The 24678-nt window shown below is 37.2% G+C and overlaps 1 protein-coding gene across 1 annotated transcript; it reads right to left on the bottom strand.

The window, feature by feature from the left end:
* Positions 1-685: 685 nt before the first annotated feature.
* On the bottom strand, positions 686-18408 carry LOC118801329. Its single transcript, XM_036561584.1, has 12 exons — positions 18299-18408; positions 11954-12007; positions 11276-11653; positions 11129-11179; positions 9791-10189; positions 7921-8307; positions 5102-5137; positions 3600-3631; positions 3439-3516; positions 2946-3132; positions 2585-2698; positions 686-771 (listed from the first exon to the last, which is right to left on the bottom strand). Exons 1-12 carry the CDS (start codon positions 18339-18341, stop codon positions 686-688), a joined length of 1845 nt encoding a protein of 614 aa, XP_036417477.1. The 5' UTR covers positions 18342-18408.
* Positions 18409-24678: the final 6270 nt, after the last annotated feature.

Below are 24678 nucleotides of genomic sequence, written 5' to 3'. Positions count from 1 at the left end.
TACTGAAGGTTCTAGCGCGAAGCGTTCCATAACCCACTATTGCTTAGTCTGAATGAAAATGATGTGCAGGGACGAGTTGGATGCCTCACAAGATAGCTGGCTAGTTAAGATCCCAATAGATCAGGGTTGCACAATTCCAGTCCTGGAGGGCCAATGTCCTGCGGAATTTAGTGATTTTTTCTGCTCCTAATTACACTTATCTGTTAATTGCCAGATTTAGTGCGTGTGTTTGAGAAGGGGAACTACCAGACTGTCTAAACTAACGGAGAACAATGTAAAAAAAGGGACTATTTAGGAGGGTGCATGCATACTATGAGCCTATGCATCGGGCCATCTGCCTAGACACACCTCCAGAGTCTCTCAGTGCCAGCACCAGCAAGCCAGGCCGTTTGTTCCATTTGCAATGGTTTCTTTTATAGGGACTCTTATTCTGAAGGGCTGTGAATGTGTGGTGGCAGTGTTTCACAGGAGCTAGTACTTAGCCAATCCTGGACTGTGCATGTCACGGGACGGCAGGGAAGTGGACCCAAGTGCAAAGATGAAAACCCATGAGAAAGGGTGTTAAATAAATTTATTGAGGCAATGGAGTGTGAATTTTACCCAGAGCCAGACTCAACCTGCTAACGTACTGATCAGCGGTCCATGGAGTTACCGCTGCGCCACTGGGAAGCACAGGCGACAATGGTTAGAACACCTCAAGGAACGGGAAATAAAAGGCAGGAAAAAGAGCAAACAAAGGAAACGCTGAAAGCAGCTCAAACAAAGGCTGAACTAGAAACATGAGATAAAAGACAATGAGAAAACAAAAGACTCTTCCACTGTAATTATGAAGGGAAGGCAGACTTTATGTTTCACTTTTTTGTTCTTAGCGGAGAAAACACCTTTTTGTATGGATTGGAGCCGTTTGTAGCTCAAGCCTTCTTGCGTTTTGAGTAGTTTTGGGGCAATTTCTCTCTGTAGCTTTTTTTTCAGCCCTCTTTTCTTTTCTTTTTTTTTAATACCCACCTGGGCTGAGTACCATACCTGTCACCCCTCTACAAAGGTGTGACAAAGGGCTGCTGTTTGCCATAGACTTAAGTAGAGGAATCCACAGGTGTGTCAGGTTGGGCCTAATCAGCCCGAGGGCTTCTGGGAAATTGGAGTTCCCTGAAGTTATGGCACTTCACCACCCTCTGCTGGCGGTGCAGGCTGGACCCTTACAGTGCGAGCTAACAGTTTTAGCCCACACCTGTGACTCTATTGAGTTTCTTGACTAGAACTACTTTATCTAAAAATAACATTTTCTGCAAATGTTAATGCCAGTTACTTTATATAAGTCTTGATATCCTTCCAGTTGAATTTAATTAACTTGTTATGCCTTTATTGGCTCATTAGGTCTGATTAGGTAGGTCAGTTATGATCATTAGGAATTGTGGACTGATGATAATTCCAGAGGTAAAATTCTCTAAATCTTTAAACTTTGTGCTAACACTCAATAATCATAGGTTCCTTTAAGCAAGAGGGATATGGAAAAAAAGCTAATTTATGGAAATTAAGTCTATAAAATCATATAAAATTGTTTCCACCTCACAATTTCCACTGTCCAAAATGTCACTAAGAAATGAAAGCTAAGGGGAGCTGTTTAAATCAAGGCAAGATCTGGAACACCATGAAAACTCTCAGATAGAACTATTTATATGCCAGAGAGTAAAATGTCCATTTGACAGCAAAGTACCTGCAGGAAGGTTTAGCTGACACAAGAGTGGTGGTGCATCATTTTACTCTACAGTGTTAATGGAAATTCTTCACCAAAATATTTTCACTAGTAAGATACTGTCATCCAGACGCATATTTGTCCAGTAGCTATGCACATAGAGCACCATGCAAAAGTTGTAGGAATTCATGAAAACTGTTACTTGACAGTGAGTGTCAGTTAGCATGTTTTTGCCTATAAAAACACTTTAACACAAAATGTAATAAGATTTTTTTTGGTTTAAATACATTATCTTGGTAAGTCCCTGTTATAGACTGGCAACCTGTCCAGGGTGTTTCCTGCCTCCCACCCGATGACTGCAGGGATAGGTTCCAGCACTCCCCGCATCCCAAGAGGTTAAGGTTGGGGTTAGGTTTAGTAGTATTTAGCTACAGTAACACAAAAATCAATAGAAACCTATGGTCATCCTCATATGTACAGCAAGACAAACGTCTGCGTGTGTGTGTATATGTGTGTTTGTAACTTGGTTAAGAAAACAGTTTAGAGGAGAAGCTTTGAAAATGGTTAAGATATACCTATAAAATCACTACATGCGTGTGTCATGTAATATGTGCCTTCTGCCCAGAATAGCATACATATTTTCTCACATAGCCTAAGACCTTTGCACAGGACTGCATATAGTGAATATGAGTATATGAATAAATGCACTGTCCCTTTGTCTTTCATGTCTTAAAGTGACCTCTTACTTAATACACAATTTACAAAATAAGAATCTAAATCATTGCTTTTTTCACATCATTTTACCAGTAATTGGTCACTGTGGGATTATAAGTAAAGTGTTCCAGTAATGAGATCTGTGCAGTGAAGAGCATGTAAAGATTGCTACTATACCATCATTATTCTTTGAAATCTGGATGAGGTCGATGTCCATCTGAGTGCTGTTTATCCTCAGTTGAGGGATTTCATTCAAGGAAGCTTTTGGTCCAACTGCAAAGACTTGAATATCTGAGAAACATAAACCATGAATCTTAAACTATATACACACATAGCTACGCCATACTAGTGTTTTGGATGTTATCAAATCAAGAAGATTCTTTTGTACAAAGCACAAGTAGTTTAATATTTGAAATATTTTTTGTCTCATTACATTTGGACAAACTAGTTTTTGCTTCTGGATCTTGTTGAAAGATCCAGTGGTGGAAATAGTGGATATAATTCAGTCACTAAATTATGTGCTTATGTAGTTGTTTACCTAAGCCATTGCGAGAGATGTTAACTGAGTCTGTGGTCTCTGTTGGCTTCACCAGTGTAGACACCAGTTTCTCAGTCCTATTCAGCACTGTGTTCCCATAAGATGCCATTTTCTCTGGACTTGCTGTTTCAACCTTTAGAAGCTGCTCCTGGGTATTCAGCACCATGTCTAAATACGTTACTACTACCTGATCAGTAATCAGAGAGAAATTTACATACATTAGCCTATTGCATACAGAACACAGTGCATGTTACTACTATTTTATTACATTGTATAAAGTGGTTCGTCAGATCTACTTAAAAAAAAAATAGTTAATGTGGTAACAAGTAAAGTAACTAGTTTTATTCAACCTAAATAAATACTTTGAATGAACGATTCTTTCAATCAAAGTATGTTTTAAGTTGAATAAACCTAGTTCAACTGCTTGTTACCACATGAAGAAATTTTTAAGGTAGATCTGACGAGCAACTTTATACTTTATTGCAGAACTTACTTGTGGTGGGAGCACTTGAGCAGTGATGTTCTCAAGTTGGTTAAACAGATCTTCTCCACATTTTGGTGTGAAATTGTCCTGAAACAAAAAGTCAGTTAAAATAATTTGTTTTAAAGAAATCATAATTAAGAGACATAATGTGGAATTAAATTGTCACAAACCTTGCATTCTGTAGATACTGTAATATTTGGCACTGAAAGAATAAACAGTAAAGGAACATGTTTTAAGATCAGAGTTTTTGTTATGCCTGTGGAAATAAGCTAACATATACCGGCTGTTTATATATACAGTGGTAGTTATAATTGTCAGTACATTAATAATTGAAATGTATATCACGTATTGGAACCATCTAATATTAAATACTCCCTAATAACCTCTTTAATCAATAAGTGTCATGTTTTTTGACCAATTTGCAGAGATTGTACTATAAAATGTCCTCAGACTTCCCACATTTTATAAATTGTTAATTTTAATGTATATGATTCAAGTGTGTCAGTTGGTGATATATGAAAAAATACTTAACATCAACACAACTAATGTTGGTGTTGTCACTGAATGTTTTTGTTTTGTCCTTCACAACTCTCACAATGTTTCTGTCATCAGCTGCTGTTTTCCTCCTGTTCAATGCCTGGTTTATCTCAGTTTCCATGATTCAAAGTTATCAGTTGGAGATGCATGAAGAAATGTTACATCAACACCATTGATGTCTTTCAGTTTAATTCTGTTTGCAAGACGTGTGCTGATTTAGCATTGTTCATTCATGTACAACCAATTGCAATTTTTACTTACATTTAATTACATTTGAATCATGTACAGTTTGCACCCTATCATTTTTGGCACCCTTGGTAAAGTTAAGAAAAAATCATGGAAATTGTCTTTATGGATAATTGGCCAGTTCAATCTCACACTGAAAATATGATATAAAGCCTTTAAATGAAATAAACTTAGTCTAAGAAAGTAAAAATGTAAGGTGACACAAAAGCCAAATTCCCTTAGTCATTCATCAACATGAGAAGATAAGACAATACAGAAAATGAAATAAGATGTATGATATGAGATGTTGACCTCTAGAATATAATATACAATGGCTAAAAATATCTTCTTGCATTAAAATATCCATGTCCATTTTAAGGACAATAATTAAACAACCAGACCAATAGGGAACCTGCCTGGAGTATTGAAGTGTATTTTGCCCCTGTGCACAGTAAAGAGGATGATTCTAATGGAAACATTGACAAACTGACATATTGATATAATTTATCTTCTGCAAAGCTGGAAATTTGCAGAAGATAAATTTTGGGGTAACCAAGTCCTCAAAACTATAATAAGATGTGGCCTCCATGCCAACATACTACTTGGAAGGCATACCAGATGAAACCCTTTCCTTTCATATACATGGTACATGTTATATTTTATTATATTATATTATATATATTGTTTCATAAGGTATATATATTACATTATCACAAGCATGTGCTGTACTTTTAGTCAAGGCAGCTATTCATTTTCTTCTCATTACCACTATTACTATTGATGTTATTATTATTATTATTATTATTATTATTATTATTAATACTACTACTACTAATAATAATAATAATAATAATAATAATAATAATAATATCCAGACAATCTAGTGAAATAATATGAAATTTAAATGTACCTGGTGTCTCAGCAGCAGGTGTTGAACTAGGAACATCTGAAACAAGACAAACCAATGTCAAAACATACTCAACAAATAGGACAATTACATTAAAACAGATTAGCATGTCTGAAGACTTTACTGTGCTTGCAAGGCAAGAAAATGGCTTCTATTGAGTGTATGAATGAATGAATGAATGAATTAATAATTCATCCTACATACATCGATACCTTATGTTCTACTATATTTTTACAGTAACATATACATCTACACCTGAGTTCTACCACATATGCACCCTGTCACATACAGGCAAACATCTCTACCTGTATATATTCACACACACACACACACACACACACACACACACACACACATACATATATACACCCATATATACAGAATCCAGATATAAGCTAGCAAGATAAACATAAAATGACATAAAATAAAAAAAGGAAATGTATGAAATAGGTGAGTAAGTTAAGTACAAACACAGTGTATCAACTTTCTCAGCAATGCTTACAATCTCCTTACAGAAGTATTTAAGCTGCAGATTTGAGAGAACAGATTAGAATTTTAGCTTTTATTTCCTGATATTTATATCCAGATGTCTTCTTAGAACATATTTACATCTGGAAGTCATTTTAGAACATGGCACCTGTCAGACCACCCCATTTTAGACAAGTCAAAGTCTTAAAGAAAATTAAAGTTATTAACGCTTAATATCGGGATGAATATCCCTTACTTGCATTAACTGTATCAAGAGACTCACTGACATCACTAAACTGTTGCATTCTTCATTTGCAATGGTTTTCCAGGCTGCTTCTTTCAGTTGTGGTTTGTTTTGTGGTTTTTCTCTCTTTCCTCTTCAGGAGACGAACTGGTGCTCAATGGGGTTAAGGTCTGATGATTGACTCGACCAGCCTAAAACCAAGCACTTTCTTCCCTGATGAAGTCCTTTGTTGTGTTGACAATGTGTATTCGGTCATTGTCTTGAGTTCTTCCCTATTAAATTGGTAGACCGAATGTTTCTGTAGGCTTCTCAATTTATTTTGTTGCTACCATCATGAATGACTTCATCAAAAAAAAGGTGAGCCCCTTCAGCCATTTCACCCTCTTGCAGCCATGCCAAGCCCAAGCCATGACACTTCCTCCACTGGGCTTGACTGATGAGTTTCGGATCGTTCTCCACACTTTGGCATTTCCATCATGTTGGTAGAGGTTAACCTCGGTCTCATTAGTCCATCAAACTCTGTTCCAGAACGTTTGCAGCTCATTTCTGTATTTCTTTGCAAATTCCAATCTAGCCTTCCAGTACTTGCTGCTGATGAGTGTTTTGCAGCTTGTGGTATGGCATTTATATTTTTCATCTCAAACTTTTTTGAACAATGGTGATATCTTCATTTTTCTTCACAGCTCTCATGATGTTTCTGTCATCAAATGCTGTTGTTTTCCTTGGCCAACCTGTTCAATGTCTGGTTGTTAGTGCACCAGTGGCTTGCTTTTCTCCCATAGCCAGCTCTATGGTCTTCATGTTGCTTTTTCATTTTTAACAACCAACACAGTCTTCACAGATGAAACCCTGGGCTCAAACCACAAGTAAATATTCAGAGAAAATAATTGTTTAAACAAACAGTCTAACAGGGCACACCTGGGCAAGAAGAAACACCTGTCAGTCACATTCCATTTTGGCTTACTTGAAAAATGAATGGGTTCATGCTAAAGGTGCCATGTTCTAAATTGTCTAGCACATTTAAAGATGTTAATGTCAGGAAATAAAAGCTGAGATTCCTTCATTTCATGTTAATCTTTTGATCTGAAAACTAAACCCAAAACATGTCTTTAGTGTGTAATAAAACAAAAGAATTGGGCTTGATGTTCCAATACTTTCAGAGGAGACTGTAGGAGTTATTTTTTGTCTCCTGAGTAAACTAATTCGGCTCAAATCACTTAATCTACAGACTTTTTTCAAACTTAATTGTATAGATAATTTCAGCACAAAAAGTGCTTTTCATTTCATTCCTCAGTGTTCGATCATATATTCTTTATTTTGTGAATTTAAATCAGTTTAAGCCTTCTAAACTTCATTATCTATTTTTATTGATTTTTTTATATTTTGTCTTGTTTTTTTTTCTTTCTCCACTAGATGGCACAGTATACCACAACTGAGAATATCTAATAGTCGACACACTTTCTGTTCCTATGACATTAACTCTTAGCACTGCATTATACTGATGTTAACACCATGGCTAGCAGGCAAGCAGCATTGTTAAAATGATCCAGTATATCCAGTAGAGGGGCAGATCAGGGCTGAAACGTCCCCAAACCAGAATGAATGCAGGATGTGAGTGGCAGCCATTCTATACTCTCAAGTCTGAAGCTATTTTATGGAATCTTTTAACGTCTGTCAAAGGACAACAGATGAAATTTTGCCTTTTTGGCCATTTACATTTCTTTTGATACTGTTGACACAATTTCACTGTCCCTGATAAATAAATGAGTAAATAAGTAAAAATCAAAAGGAGGTAGGTTTTGGCCTCTATTGTCTTCTTTTTTTCTCTTTCTCTTTTCATATTTTAATCCATTCTTTCACTCACATAAACCTTGTAATTCTTTATTTTCTTGCCTTATACATACCATATGTCAGGAAAAGTACATCTAGGTTATCTTTTTTTTTAATTTATTTTTGGTAAATTTCATTATTTTCATTGAACACAATTATTTTGCCAGAGATCAAGGGAGTACAAAAGAGGGGGTTATAAAATTGAAATGGAAGCCTAATAAAACACTTATAATAATCATGAGAAATCTGCCACTTAAAGCTCAAAAGATACTCAGAGTACCTGCACAGTAAGCTGAATTGCAGATGTTTGGCCTGACAAACTCATAGACGTAATAGTTTCCTGGACATGCTTTGACTCGAATTGGGATGGATCTGTAGTAACAGCAGTCACTTCCTGAATTTCCACAGACTCCACAAGCGACTATTCCATCCTCTATCTGAGGGTGAGATCCATTCAGCCATAGTGTAAAATCAGTGCCACATCTGGATCGATTAACACAGCTGTCTGCCATACGGACGCTCATCCCATTATACAGCAGCTGATACCAGCCATTCCAGTTGAAATAGTTGTCACAGTTGGACCCTCCAGACTCATTAGTGCCTCTCCAGGGTTGATCCAGAGAAGTGTAGCTATTGCAGGGATCATAACTGGGAGTATTAAAAGCAACTGTAATGAAAACAGATGGACATGTTAAAATGATCGAAACCCTAAAATGATCAAACTAATATTTAGTATTTAGTGTGTGTGTATATATATATATATATACTAAACATCTTTTTTTACTTTTAATAAAGCACCATTTATCAGTGAAACCCCTAATCTGTTGTAGTATCTGATCACACATTGTTCTCAAACCCCATCTCATTTTCTTGGCTTTCCATTCAGCAATGGTTTCTATCAGCTATTACCTCGGTCAAGTCTTCAGTTCAGCAGTACACCAGATTTAAAATGTGGAACTCCCGATATAGACATATAATGTGTCTATAGCCAGAAAGCCTGACAAACTGAAGGATATTGTTTTCGACTGATTTACAATGACTAAAGAGAAATAAAATCCACTAGCAAAGAGCTCTCTGTGGTTAACCACTAAGCACATCATCTAAACACATATAATGGCACTGTCTGCTCAAAGGTGATTTGTGTAATTAGCTGTTTAGTGGAATTATTAGTTCCCTTTTTATTGTCATGCTAAAAAAAGTTAGCAAATGGTCACTGAGCCATTCAAATCATTGCTCACTTAAAATGGTTAAATACATAAAAAGTATGAATTGCTCACTGGCTGTGCAGTAACTAGTATTAATGACTGCTTAGTAAGGGTTTCTAGTCTTTAGTTTAGCCAGTTCAGCCATGAAATAAAGGAGCTGATCAAACCCAAGCCAGCTGGGAAAACTGATGCTTTTTTTTTTTCATTCCTCTTATTCTTACATTGAGTGCAGAGCATGTAATTAGACTTTTCTTTTAGTTTCATTCAGCTGTCATCCGTTTTGGAAATAACTGTTATAGCCTACATGATTTTAATGAAAAGCACTGTGTTAAATTCAAGAGAAATGCAGCATGGAAGCATTTTCACTAGCAGTCTCATACTTATGTCCCCCACTGTGTGTGTGTGAGTGTGTGTGTGTGTGTGTGTGTGTGTGTGTGTGTGTGTGTGAGTGGATATATGCTGTTTGGACCTCTGTCTTTCTCACTGTATATCTATATCATTAGCTAAAAGTTTTTTTTTTGTTTGTTCGTTTTTATTATATTTATTAAATAATATGATTATGGCTATAATTCTTGCATATTTTACACATTTGCATATTTATCATTCATATTTTCTTAATTTTAAAGTTCCAAAAGCATCTTTAAAACAGATTTAACAGTGTCTAGTATACTTTTATTAATTTGTAGATTTTTTTTTAGTTTTTAGTAGATATTTCATGCAATGTGTTGTAATGTGTGTATAGAAATAATGGTGTATCCATCACTACAACTTTTTTTTTTTTACTACTACAACAACAACAACAACAACAACAACAACAACAACAACAACTACTACTACTACTACTACTACTACTAATAATAATAATAATAATAATAATCATAAACGCAGCTCAGTGTCTTGGACTAATGTTCTAGCACAAGCTTAAGGATATGTGTCTAACTATACCTGCACAGTATGTGGGAATTGGGATTGATACAGCTGGCTTGACAAGTCTGTAGACGTAGTGATTTCCTGGACAGGCTTTGACTTGGATTGAGTTTGATCTGTAGGAATTGTATTGAGGATTCGATCCATAAACTTCTCGGGTGACGATGCCGTCCTTCAGGAGTGGATGAGGTCCTCCAAGCAAAAGTCCAGTGTAACCACCACAGAACACATAACTTGTATAAAAAACCCATTCAGGCATCTGAGCACTGCTTCCCTGAAGATACAGACGATACCAGCCGTTCCATTCAAGAAGCGTATCATCATAACCACTGAAGCCGGTGGAGACTGATCTCCAGGCATTATCAAGAACACTGGAGACATTGCAGGGGTCAGAAGTGATGTTTATTGTTGTAGCTGCTGTGAAAATAGGTGTCAGAAGAAGTAATAATAATAATAATATACTAATACTGTTTATAATAGAATAGTTCAAGTATTTTTTATTTGTATAGCAAAAATCTGACAATAGAGTCAGTGAGTTTATTAAATATAAAAAATGTTTTAAACCTTTTTGTTGAGTTTATAATACACAGTTCATGTTATACATTATTACTATGCTTCATATTATTATTATTATTATTATTATTATTATTATTACTATTAATAATAAAATAATAATAATAATAATAATAATAATAAGTTAACAAATGTTCTTGAAGTATCTTTGTTTGTTATTCTTGTAGTATTATAACATATTTTGTTCATAATATTTACCATTTCCCAATTATAAATTCATATTTCCATGTGTTTCTATGGTAATAGTTAATTGTTGTTCCTATATTAGTTCATCTTAGTTACTATGTTAGTTAATCTGTCCATGCTTTCAGTGAATGTGTCTTACAAAAAAACAGTTTTCCATTTTCCATGTGAAATATCTTTTTTACTGAAAGACACTAGGGTCTGTGGACGTGTTATTCATTCTTTATCTTAAATTTTAGGTGAAAGGTGCAAAACATGTCATATATCATCTTAAATTAACTGTAAAATATATATTCTGCATTACTCTTTTTTACCAATTGCTTTATTATTAAAGTTTGTGAAGGTTTTGTTCGGGTGTGTGTTTTTTGTATCACAGTTGTAATAGTGAACAGCCAAATTTGAGAAATCGAATTTCCTTCACATAAGGAGAAAATTATTATATAAATGTATAATAATAATAATTTATCCACAATTCCTACACTGGCAAATAAAAACTACAGTCTTTATTTAGACACTAAATTACTGAAATACTAATATAACAAAGATTCATTGGAAACCTAATACTGTTTCTAGATGAAGCTGAACTACTAATGTTTATACCTGCACTGGTCACAGTCGCTGGGGTGATGTTCAGAGTGATGGTGTTCACATCTGAATAAAGGACAAATTAAACTTATTAAAACAAACATGAAAGCCTAACATTCATTTGAAAGGTTCTGGACAAAATGTATAAAACCAACAAAATACCTGCACAGTAAGCTGCATTGCAGAAGTATGGCCTCACAAACTCATAGACATAATAGTTTCCTGGGCATGCTTTGACTCGAATTGACATGGACCAGTAATAGCAGTTACTTCCTGAATTCCCACAGACTCCACGAGTGACTATTCCATCTGCTATCTGAGGATGAAGACCATTCAGCCACAGAGTGTAATCAGTGCCACATGTGTACAGATTAACACAGCTCTCTGTCATACGGACACTCATCCCATAATACAGCAGTCGATACCAGCCATTCCAGTTGAAGTAGTTGTCACAGATCCCCAGTCTAGTTTCATTAGTGGCTCTCCAGGGTTGATCCAGAGCAGTGTAGTCATTGCAGGGATCATTAACAGTAGCTGTTGCTGAAACAAATAAAATAAGCAAGAGGCGACAGTGGTGAAGCTGTTCAAGGGTTTTCCATACTAGTTTTTCAAGAATGTGAGCTGATCATTTTATTATTTGTTTATTATGTGTTTTATGATTGTTTTATTACAGAGCTGATCCATATAGCTCCCATGAAATTGTGCATCTAATTTAAACAAATCAAATTCTGTGTACTGTTATTTTTCTACTAAATAGTTGTATAAAATATATTCAGGGCTCTTCTTATGAATATAAGTCAAATCTTTTTAGTAGTCTGTGTAGCTTTAGGCTTTACTTACCCAAATTTGTGTCACTGCTGTTTGTGATGATAGTTAGCAGGACCATAGTGACCCCTGGTGGAAAGAATAAATAACTGCTGAATCCTCACCAAAACAGCTGTATGTAAACATTTTCTACTGGAAGTCAAAGTGTTGACTGTCTTGTGGAGTTTATCTCACCACAGCCCATCTGTCACGATAAATGCTGTGATCAGTCACATGGTTTGTATTGGTAACTTTTAGTGGATTCATTTTTAGGCAACATTTGTATTCTATATTATATTGAGTTTGCAGTAAGCATGCTGAATAGGACTGTCATGATTACTCATAATCTTGATTACTTGATTAAAAAGTATAAATTAAAAAATGAATGTATCAGCTTTAATTTGTGATTTTAATGGTGATAATGCATTTTAAATTCTCCCAGTGCTTCTCTAGTGGTGTGTCTTACAACAAAATTGTGTAGGATATGTGACAACAACGGAAAACCTCAAAAGGTTGGGATCATTGCAAACTTAACACAAAACACACACAGCAAAAAAATCTGTATAGTGTGTCTATTTAAAAACCTGACTAACATACCGCTATAGCACAATGTCTATGCTTCAGCATCAGCAGAAACATCCAGTCTATGCATCTAGACTGACACATGCTAATGTTAACGTTAGCATTCAACATAAATCAATATGTTTGCTAGTCGAGATGAAGGCTAGTAATTAATGTCCATTAAATATGGCTATGGAGAATTAAGAACGTAAACCAATACGGTGGCTAGTTATGATGTCCCTAAGCTAATTGAGCTTCATTCATATTATTCTTTTGAAGACAGTCTCACACATGAACACACACAAGAACATGCACCCCTCACACACAGTGGTGCATAAAATACCCCAGAAAGCTAAATATCAGGTGGTGTAAGAAGCAACTGGAGCCTGAAATTGTTCAATCCAATACAGCAGGTATATTCAGATCAGTTGCAGTGAGAAGAGTCAGCAGGTGTAGAGCAACCCTACAAGTCTTATGAACTTACTCTCTGATATTTAGACCATAAATATATAGTAACTGTTATTTGACAATTTTTCTAGTAAATCACAGAGTCTTATCCAATTCAATTCAATTCTACTTGGCAAGAGTTCACAGACTGCATTTCGAACATGATTGTCACAGACAAGCACCTGCTGTCCATGGCGGAAGTTTTTAAATAATTAATATGAAAAAAGACTTTCAAAGGATGATTTCTACTTTCAATCCCAGGTACACACATCTTTCAAGAACCTACTCCATGAAAATGATGGAGTCTGAACAGTGGAACCTTATTGAGGAGCGAGTCAGGCCTTTTGTAGCCATTTGAAAGAGCTATGGTGTTTCTGAGTGGGAACATTATGTTACCCTCTCTGCACTTCCACAGCTGGTGCAAAGCCTACAGAAATCCATACAGAGTTCAGGTTTTGAGACTGCACAGGTAGGATTATATTACGCTTATGAGGAAGTACAGATCACAAGAAGATGGCAATGACTTTCTGTTTTCACCTAAATCTCCAAACACAGCTCTAACTGCTGCTGGTCTGTGTCCCAGGTTTAGAAAACTTTAGTTCCTGCCTGCTGATGAAGCATTCAAGGTCTGGAACCCCACAGTACAAACCATGGCACTTGCTGCCAAAAAGGAAGCGAGGCAGCTCAACGTAAGAGAAAATATAGCCTCCAGCACAGTAATGCACAGTAATGAACTGTTTCTCAACAACATACTGGGATCATCATCAGACACCAGCCCCAGTGATGAAGACAATGAGGAACAGCAGTTAAACAAAACTCTGCAGAAGGAAGTATTTAGGTATTTCGAAGAATATTTCCTGTCCAAGAAGTAGAAGCTGCTGTCATGGTGGAAAATTACAGAAAAATACAAATATAGTTCTCTATCAAATGCTGGAAAAAGCTAGCAAAGTCCATCCTGTGTATTTCAGCAAAACCCAACACACATCAGAGCATTTGTTTTCTGCTACAGGAAACAGCATTAAAGCACAAGTCAAGCCTCAGTTCTGAGCATAGATACACTTACTTTTTTCACTGCAACCATCACACGCTAATTTAAAGGCTTACACACACACACACATCATATCTAACTACAGCTTAACTAGTGCTTATAAAAGTCCTTATGTGGATAATGTAGATGACATGCAGGCAGATAAACAGTACTAAGATCCATGAGGAAAACACCAAAACAAGGTAACAAAGGGCACTGCTAAGAATATGAACTGATAAACTATGAAACACAAAGTCTAAACTAACACAAAGAAAGTGCAAGCAGAGAAACAAGAACACAAAGATCATAAACTTAAACCAGAAACATGCAACAATGCTGGCTGGAGAACAAAGGAAACACAGGGGTACATATACTAACATAGAAGACAAGGAACACCTAAGACTAATGAGAGGGTGGGGCTAGGAAACAAGGAACAGGTGAAGGTTGAAGTAAGGGGAGGACAGAGGAGGAGCTAACACAACAAATGTACATGGCACTAGAAAACAAAGGCACATGGTAGACATAAACAAAAGCACATAACACAAGGAAACAAGAAAACAAAGGCAAAACCAGAGCATCGCTTTGGTTAAGGTCAATGTACACAATTCTACAATAAGCCAGACACTGGGCAAAAATGGCATCCACTGGAGAGGTGCAAGGCACAAACCACTGCTGACCAAAAGAACACAAGGGCTCATCTCACATTTGCCAAAACCATCTAGATCACCCCCAAGACTTTAGGATAATATTCTGTGGACTGATGAATCAAAGGTGGAGCTTTTTTAGAAGACATAAGTCCCTTTACATGTGACATAAGGCTAACACCACATTCCACAATAGGAACATCATATCAACAGTCAAACATGGTGGTGGTAGTGTGATGGTCTGGGGCTGCTTTGTTTCTGTAGGACCTGGACGACTTGCCATAATTGATGGAACCATGAATTCTGCTATCTATCAGAAAATCCTGAAGGAGAATGTCCGCCCATCAGTTTGTGACTCAAGTGCTCAAGTGCCGAAGCTCAAGTGCAGTTGAGTCATGCAGCAGGATAATGATCCAAAGCACAACAAGCAATTCCAGCTCTGAATGGCTCAAAAGAAACAAAATTAAGGTTTTGGATTGGCCGAGTCAAAGTCCTGACTTGAATCCCATTGAGGTGCTGTGGCAGGACCTTAAATGGGCAGTTCATGCTGGAAAACCCTCCAATGTAGCCAAATTAAAACCATTCTGCAAAGAATAGTGGGCCAAAATTCATCCCCAGCAATGTAAAGTAATCACAAATGTTTGTAGTTGTTACTGCCAAGGGTGGTACAACCAGTTCTTAGGTTTAGGGGGCAATTATTTTTTCTCATAGATGAAGTAGGTTTTAAATAAATCCTTATGTTCAATAAATCGAATGATCATTTAAAAGCTGCATTTTTTGTTTACTCATGTCGTCTTTGTCTTACATTTGTCATGCTACTTGTTTCCTCCGAAGTCTCCAATCAACCTGTAAACTCCAACTCCCATAATTCATTTGGTTCTGATGTCATATTCACAAGCTCAAGATCAAGCAATCACAACCAGTTACACCAATCCTCTTCCCCTGAGTTCTAACTGCCTTCACCGGTTCTCATTATCTCTGTTTGCATATGTGTCTGTTCAGTTTCAGATGCTTTTTGTGAAGTATTACCATTGGACTGCTGTTTTGCACACAGAGCATTTTTCCTGTTCATGCCTCTCATGTTATTTGACCCTTATTGTCCCTTGTTTGCTCTCCTGGAGTCTGCCTTTGACTTTGGTATTGTATTATTGCTTTCTCTGGCCTTTAACCCTTGCTTGTTCATTATGCTGTCTGGTTCCCCATTGTACCTGTTTATTGCCCTCACGGTTCTGACCTGACCTGGGTTATTGACTACTCTTTGGTTTGCCCTGTTGTAAATAAAGCCCACTTATTTCACTTCCACAAGCATCTGGCTTGTCTGCATAACTTGACAATATTAAAATAAGTGGGATGTTCTGAAACATTTAGATTTGAGACAACATTTATATCAAATGTTTCTAGACACAAATAGGGAGAGCTTGGGTTATCTTTCTTGGGTAGCTGAGGGGTCAGTAAGAAAAAGTGTAAAGTATGAAGAGAACGAATGGATCAAGCTGAACGAATCTCTGTCACTTAACTGGTTTTGAATTCTCAGAACAAGTTTTTTACAGTTCAAGTTCTCAATTATATTTGTTGTACGTATGTTTATACACAGACAACAGGTGTTTCAAACTGGGTAATGCTAATGTTTTCAAATCTGGTTCTATATCTTAATACAATTTAATTACAAAGACTTTTGTCTATATCAAGTGTTATTCTTTTAAAATTTACCACAAGTACACTGAACACATCTCATCGCATGCGTTTTATTCACGCTATACTTTTCGTTGACAAAAAACACAACTGCATTACTGTTTTATAAATCATCAGTGTATATACACATGATTTATTTAGATCTGACATAATATATGACATAAAAAGAATACACAATACTGCTTACAGCAAAGTGAATAGAAACTTTGAACTTGCTTTCTATTAGGTTGTATTTCATACCAGTTCTTTTTCAAAATGAATGAAAAGATTTTGGAAAGAGGTTGTACTCCACTGAATTTTCATCCAGTTTCATTGTTAAGACATAACACTAACCAGTGTTGTGATGAAAGTAAACAGGTAGTGACTTTAAGCTCTCAGCACACAAACTTTTAGGCTTTGCTCTGTTGTCAGGATGTCACATATTTCTGCCAATACCACATCCCAGAAAGGTCACTGATTATTGGTATATTATCAACAATACCTTTATTGAAATTGCTCAATAATGGCTGATACAAGCCAACCAACATAGTGGTTGGTTTCTAATGTAGGATATAAAATATTTTTCTTTTTTGAGTTGAAGGATTTTTAAGGACAAAACTGTAAAATTATGGAATGTTCTGTATATGAAGTGAAGGAGTATTCCTATACACAGAATATGTGCTGCAATTTAACAGAATTTTAACAGAATTGTGTCTTAATTTTACAGAAAATGTATGAATCAAATTTACAGACTACATTACTAGACTGAAAATTCGGCTGAAACATTTTGCAGAACTGGTAGTGGTGATGCTTTGTAAATAAAAGCCAAAACAAGAAATGGCTAAAAAGGAGAGGTTGGGGCTGATCTTGGCTAGAGGGAAAGGGCTGCATGGAATGACCATTCTCCAAAGTGAATTTGAGGTCAGTAGGCTAGTTTTTCTGTCCATTGTGTCGTAGCTAGCTTTGCTATTTCACTGCAGGTCTAAGTGAACTGATGGCTAATCCAAAATAATAATGTAAGCTAATATTTTTAAATTTTCATTGATAATCTCTGTCTCTCGCACGTCATTCCACACCACTCCTTACTGGTTGTTTTTAGATGTGTTGTAGAAGCCATTGCATTGAGAGATTTTGGACCAAACATTCTGACACTGCCAGAACTTTATTACAGACTATCTTTGGTTTCAGAGCCAGTAAATCGGCAGTTGTGGAGCATGTCACCTTAAATATTCGAAGACCACTGATTTTAACTCAGAAAATCAAACATCAAAGAAGTCTTTCATGATTTACAGTCCTTGTCTGTGACAGTATTACTGTGATGATTACTGCACAGAGTAAACCTGCATTAAAACACGACCACAGCTAATTGACTGGGTGATGGCCAAATTTTTCAGTTTTTTACCATGGCTAGTAGCACCAGAAAGAAGGAAATCTGTACTTCTAATCCATGAAGTGTACACAGAGCTTTGTTACACTAAAACTCACTCATACTAGAAATTTAATTTTCTACCATCTGAACTAAGATAAGCCACAATTATTGATCCACTTACATGGGAAATTGAATGTTTTACTGCCTTACACTGCCAGTCTACAAACAACAGAGAGGCACTGCATTAAGTGTCCTACCCAATGGTGCACCAAGAAAGTCCTGGGATTTGAAACTGTGTCCTTCCCGTTCCAGCCTCACATTTCTCACCACTAATCTACTGGCCACAAGTCTGTGGTCTCCAAATAGTCAATTCTTCACCAGGGTGGTGTGCAGAAGTATTAAGCTTTCTCAGCATTTGCACTTACAATGCTTATTCAGACAGCTATTAAATCACTATCTACGCAATAGGTAAATGTATCAGTGTATCAAAGGGTTTCATGTAGTAATATGATTTTAAAAGAATATTAAGCAGTGTTTTATAAGCAAACAGCACTATTAAACAGAACCTGACAAATGTATAATAATACATTTTTGAAGCATGACATTTACACTGTTCTAGATACCCCTTCCTATATACTCAGAGAAAATAAAGCAATACTCACTTGTCCAAAGGTGTATTATATTTCTATCCATTGTTAATAACATTTGCAGAAAAGAATATATTCTTATTTGCAGATAACAGGTTCAAAATATGCCTTCTGTCATTTCCAGGATTAGAAATGTTTCTTATCAAATGTCTTTTATTTGCATTTTTTTGTCTGTTAAAGGCTGGTGGGGTTCAGTTTGTCAGGCAGCCAATCAGCTTTTCCATAAACAAACAATGTGGTTTTGAAAATGTGTTAATTCCCTGCTGGTTTGAGGCACCTTTTGAACAGAGGGCTGTGTTCTATGATGAATATGACATCAACAAATGGAAACAGGAGGCTTGCTCTCCAATTACTATCAAAACATGATTAATTTAGACACATAGTGATGTGTCTGTAAAGACCAGCCATAGACCCCTACCACATTGCAGGGCTTTCCTGTGGAGAGGCCAATTCCTGTCCTCAAGGACATTTACTTTACAAACGTACTGTTTGCCACTTTCCGTACCTAGAATAAGGACTTTTTGTCATTATTGTATATCCTTAATGCCCACAATGCCATCAGGTACATCAAATGTATAACTAAACAAAGTTGTACTAACTTTACAGCTTTACACACATCTGGCACCAAGTTTGTTCTACTTAGGACACAGATTACTGAATGTACTGAAGCCACATACCCTGTGCGTCATGCTAGCTTTTACTGATCTCTTTTTTTACTGAGGTAACATTAAAGGATGTATACCTGAATAAGAACACTGACTTGCTTGCTCAGAGAAAAGTGATAGAAAATACTGTGGGATTTGGTAAAGTCAAATAACCATGCCCCTATTACAATGCAAGGAACTATGTAATCACTGTTAATTACTGTCTGTATAAAGAGTAGTTACCTCGTTCAGAATATGGAAATAAGGTCTATTACAGCATGTAGTTGACTCATGTAACAACATGTCTAATTTCCACAACTTATTCACAAATCACAAACATTTACAAAAGTCAGACGCAAATAAAAACACAGCAGACTTTGTGCTATAACTTTTTCAATATGACTCTGCATATTTCTCTGTAAATTTGAAAGAATTTGCACAAACAAGTTGGAAATTAAAATGACCACTGGGGTTAAGATTGAAGTCTGGGGGAGGTTCTGTGGCCATACAGTCAGGTCCAAAAATATTTGTTATTGTTACTTTAGCAGTCCACCACAACATAGTGCAGTTGAATATGGAAAACTTGCAGGTTTAATTTGATGTTATGTACATCCAAATCAGACGAACAGTGTAGGAATTACAACCATTTTCATACATTTTCTTTAGCTTCTGTAACAATATTTTTTTTTTTTTACTTCTTATGATTGTTGTTTTTCAGAAAATGGGAAAATTTGCCTTCTGATTGAAACTTGACAGATTTTGTGCTAAAATGCCTTGATTAATTCAATGTTTTCATGGGTCAAAATATTGAAAGTCCATGTGATATGACAATTTGTGCAACGTTAAAAGTAACTGAGCTCTTTAATCTGCCCCATTCTACTGCCACTGTTTGTCTGTGGAGGTTACATAGTTATATGCTTGATTAACAAATAGGAAACAACAGAATAAAGCACTGATGCTAATCGTGTGGCATGTGTATGCATGCATGTTTTGGTTGGGTGGTGGGTGTTTGTTTAGGGGAGGAGGGGGGCAGGATGCATAAATACATCTCTATGTTTGGCTTCTGGGCTTTTTGCATATACACAGCCGGGCTGTCTGGAGAACAAGAACCTCTATGTGTATGCTTCCTGACACATCTCAAAACCATATCAAAATGAGGACAGCTCACCTTAACTGAAACTTTTTTTTTGTTTGTTTGTTCGTTTTCTTTTTTTTTGTTGTGAGAGCAGGCCTTCACAGGCTATGCTGGTGAAAACAGGTTACTTGCTACTGTCACCTTGGCTTCCTTATGGGTGTTTGGACCCACATTTTCTGTTAAGCTGCTTTGTGACAATGTCTGCTCTAAAAAGCACTATATAAATAAACTGTGACTTGACTTGTTAGAAAATGTTAGAAACTTGTTAGAAACTTCCACGTTTAATTTGAGGGTATTTACATCCAAATCAGGTGAACAGTGGAGGAATTACATCCATTTTCATACATAGTACCGTCTGAAGTCTGGAACTCATTGACACCACCAACACTGGGTTTCGTCCATGGTGATACTCTGCCAGACATCACCAAGTATCTTCAGTTTACTGCAGGTATATTAATTTCCTGCTTGTTTTGGGGGAGTTTGCCTTCAGTATGTGAAAAGAATGCAGGCAGTGTAGCCCTGTACACTCTAGAAATTGTCATGCTGCTTTTGTCAGCAGTCAAATGACCAAGAAATACAAGGAACTAGTTCCATTGGCACACATACATGCCCATGCAATAAAACTACTTCCACCATGCTTGACAGATGAGGTGCTGTAGCTTATGAACACTTGCTTCTCATTTCTAACCTCATCTCCTCTTTTTTGGTACAAGTTCTGGTACAATTATTTGCCTTATCTGTCCATAAGACGATTCAGAAATGAACAATGAATTTTTTATCTTCTGTTTTTCCTGTTTGATTGGGTGATTGATTAACAAATAGGAAAAAAACTGAATAAAGCACTGATGCTAATCATGTGGCATGTGTGTGTATGCAGGTATTGGTTGGGTGGTGGGTGTTTGTTCAGGGGAGGAGGGGGCAGCATGTATGAATATATTTCTGTGTTTAGCTGCTGGGCTTTTTGCATATATACAGCTGCTCTGTCTGGAGAACAAGAGCCTCTATGTGAATGCTTCCTGACATATCTCAAAACCATATCAAAACAACGACAGGTCAGCTTAACTGAACCTTTTTTTGCTTGTTTGTTTTTTTGTTGCTATGCTGGTGAAAACAGGTTATCTTATAACACACCAAGTGCTTTTAGGAAGTTTTCCTTGCTACTGTTGCCCCTGTCTTTCACTTGGGGGTTTGGACCCAGATTTTCTGTTAAGCTGCTTTGTGACCATGTCTGCTCTAAAAAACACTATATAAATAAACTGTGACTTGACTTGTTAGAAATGATGTATCAGTCAGAAAAAGAGGCAAACAATTCAAGAACTGAATTTAAACCAACAACTTACATATATTACTTCATGAGTTTTTGCTCCAAAATTAAGATATGCATGATTTATTAGTGTCAACTGAAATAAATAGTTTGTTCCATTCTTTTTTCTTACTGCAGCTCCTGTTAACTCCACCACTGAAGGCATGACCCACTTGCTGCGTCCGCCTCTGCACAACTTCCTACTCTTATTGTTTCAGTAGATCGAGTGAGGAGAAAAACTACTGGGTTCTGAAGGCCTGCACTATCCAGTCCTGCTAGCTAGCTTCATAAACTTGGATGTGGGATTAAGATCAGATTTATGCTGAAGAGCAACAGCTGTCAGAACATACTGATGTACAGAGTGACTTAAATGAGCTCTGGTCATTCTATTTTCAATCAGGACAGGAATATGATAAGTTACAGGTGCCATTTACCCCAACTTGTTTTGAAATTTTTCATGAATTTTATGAAAACAACAGCGGGGACCCTGGAGTTATCAAATCTCGCCATTATCAACGGTGGGATGGAATAGCTTGGCTTTGCGTGGCCTTTGCAGCTATTTTGGTGGTATGTTATGTGCTATTTCTACCAGGTGTTTAATAAAAACACTCGCAGCAAAAATCATGGCCTCCCCTGTGTCCCTGACACCACAACACAGGCAGGGTAAATAGTTACAGATAAATACAGAATTTAGCCAAGATTGTTCCAAAACATAGTAGCAAAGAGGGGCATTCTGTGACAGTTATTACATCACAAACAGTAATTTTGTATAACACTTTGTATAATACTTAATTACAACACTGAACCATAGGAATTGGGCATTTACACTTTATTCTAGTTTTAACTTAAAGCATTGGATGCTTTCTTACACAAAGATTATTTTAAAAGAAAGACAACTTGAGGAAACCAACATCCCAGTAAACAGAAGAAACAAAGCTGTATTCTTACTGACCAGCCCCACAGCTAATAAACTAAGTATGCTGATGTTTTTAGTCTATACTATGTCTGGTAACAGTACAAAAAAGAAGAACTTGTATATTGTATTGATACATGCCCCTGTGATGTTATCTAGGAGTAAAGGGGAAGTAACTTGTAGCATGTGATGAGACACAGACAACAGGAGTAAACCTTTAAAGGTTTTGTGAAGTGAAGTGTTTCAGTGAAATGCAGTAACTATATTTTAATTCAATGTTCCATAATTTGGAACCGCAAGAAGTGGGGAGTGAGTTAGTCCCTTATTGTTATGTATGCATGTGTGTGGGTCCGTGTGGGTGTTATGTATGTGCGTATGTGGGTCCGTGGGAGTTAAGGAATCTGACGGCTTGTGGAAAGAAACCGTTGCACATTCTGGCTGTGAGGGCCCGAATGATGCGGTACCTTCTTCCAGATGGCAGAAGAGAGAACAGTTCACGTGAGGGGTGTGTGGGGTCAGTCACAATGCTACTGGCTTTTCGGATGCAGTGTGTGGTGTAAATGTCTGTGATGGAGGGGAGAGAGACAGGACGATAGTCATTGAGGCAAGACACTGGGGATTTCTTCAGCACAGGGACAATGGTGGTGGCCTTAAAGCATGCTGGAATAACAGTGCTGCTTAGCAAGATGTTAAAGATGTCCATAGGAACTCCCGCTAGCTGGTCCTCACTGCGCTTCATCCAGTCGTCCAGGGGCCCTGGGACCACAGGCTTAAGGAGGGAGATATGGAAAGAGGGTGAGATGCTAAATTGTGTGGGTAAATGAAGCCGGTAAGTGACATCATTTATTTGTTTAACATGTAACCATTTGCCTAGAGAACCCACTAGGTAATTAGCTACAAAACAAATGAGGGGGATACTATCCGGGATGATGTAAATGCTATGGTGTTTAAGGATATATATAGAGGCAGCCAAAAAAGGTGAGTATGCTGACCAACAGAACCACAATGAAACAGGAAGTATCTGAGACAATTTTTATCTAAATGTAGAAAAACACAATAGAGGATAATAGAGAAAAAAGAAATATAACCCAACAATAACCCTACAAACAAACCAGCACAAAAACAAACCCCTCCCCAACCAATCCAACACTCACACACAGTCTTTCGAAAAAACAAATGTCCATAAGCTATTTAGCATGGGTTTTGGTTTTGGGTGATCCTTAAAGAGGAAAATAGTTTGGTCCCACCAGTCTATAGCAGTCCATGGAGATTGCAGCTTGTAGGAGACGTAGGCTCAACAGGACAGATGTAACCTGGGGTGAAGCAATGAACCAAGACTCAGCAAGCCTTCAAATAGTCCTCAGTTTCTCCCAACAACAGCCACAGCATTTGTGCAGTATACAATCTCCTTCTGCATAAGAGGGTAAAGTGAGTTCCCAACCACCATACTTTTAGCATGTTAGCATTAGCATGTTGGCATTAGCATGTTAGCATTAGCATGTTAGCACTAGCATTAGCATGTTAGCACGACTTGGTTTCCCATAAACATATGGACAGGAAACAATACATCCTTTTAGACATTCCAAAAAAGAAAGAAAAGGAAAGAAAATACTTACATTGAGCCTGAAACGCTAGGTTTCTCAAAAAGGAGATTAGCCAGCAGAGAGAACATGTGCCTGAAGGTCAGCTCTCTACTACTTCCTCCCTGGCTTCCTCTATTTATACACCTGAACAGGGCAACCTCCCTACAGCCCTCTAGGATAGGAGGAGGAATGTCCCGAAAAACACTATCTGGCATAAGAATACCTGATACTGGTAAACAGGATAGTTACAAACAATCTGGAATGGACCGATGTATTTTGGCTGCAACTTACAACAACCCCAAACCTGATGTCCTGAGTGGAGAGCCAAACCTGGTCTCCAGGCTGAAGGGATGGGGTCTCCCCGACACCAATCTGCTTTTTGTTGAGCATGCTGCAGGGCCACCTCAATGTTGCAGTGGGTCTGTTCCCAGATCTCCCCACTGCGCTTCATCCAGTTGTCTACAGATGTGATATCTGAGGGAGTAGCAGTCCAAGGGGTGAGCAGAAGTTGATAACCTAAGGCACACTGGAATGGGGTCATACGAGTGGCACGAAGGAACTTGCCTAACTCTTGATTCACCTGCCCACATCGTCCATTAGACTGTGGGTGATACCCAGAAGTGAATCTAACATTGTTAGGCAAGGCAGTTGCCAGATGGGCCCGAGTGTGTCCCATTGGTGCATCATTAAGTACAACATACAACAACAAATGCCCTGGACTGGCTTTCAAAACTAGATCAGTTGGTGTCTTAAACGATTAAATGATTAAGACGATCAAACGATTAAATGATTAAGTACTATTAGAAGGAAAGGTGAT

This window comes from Colossoma macropomum, unplaced genomic scaffold, assembly GCF_904425465.1.
Source record: "Colossoma macropomum unplaced genomic scaffold, Colossoma_macropomum, whole genome shotgun sequence".
Lineage (NCBI taxonomy): Eukaryota > Metazoa > Chordata > Actinopteri > Characiformes > Serrasalmidae > Colossoma > Colossoma macropomum.
This window is presented reverse-complemented; position numbering and strand designations above follow the sequence as displayed.

Coding starts and splice junctions, on each gene's coding strand:
- LOC118801329 (XM_036561584.1), bottom strand. CDS start 18,341: ATGTTATTAACAATGGATAGAAATATAATACACCTTTGGACAA. Junction 3,632..5,101: donor ACCTGCTGCTGAGACACCAG/GTACATTTAAAT, acceptor TTATTCTTTCAG/TGCCAAATATTACAGTATCT. Junction 2,699..2,945: donor CATCTCTCGCAATGGCTTAG/GTAAACAACTAC, acceptor TATGTTTCTCAG/ATATTCAAGTCTTTGCAGTT.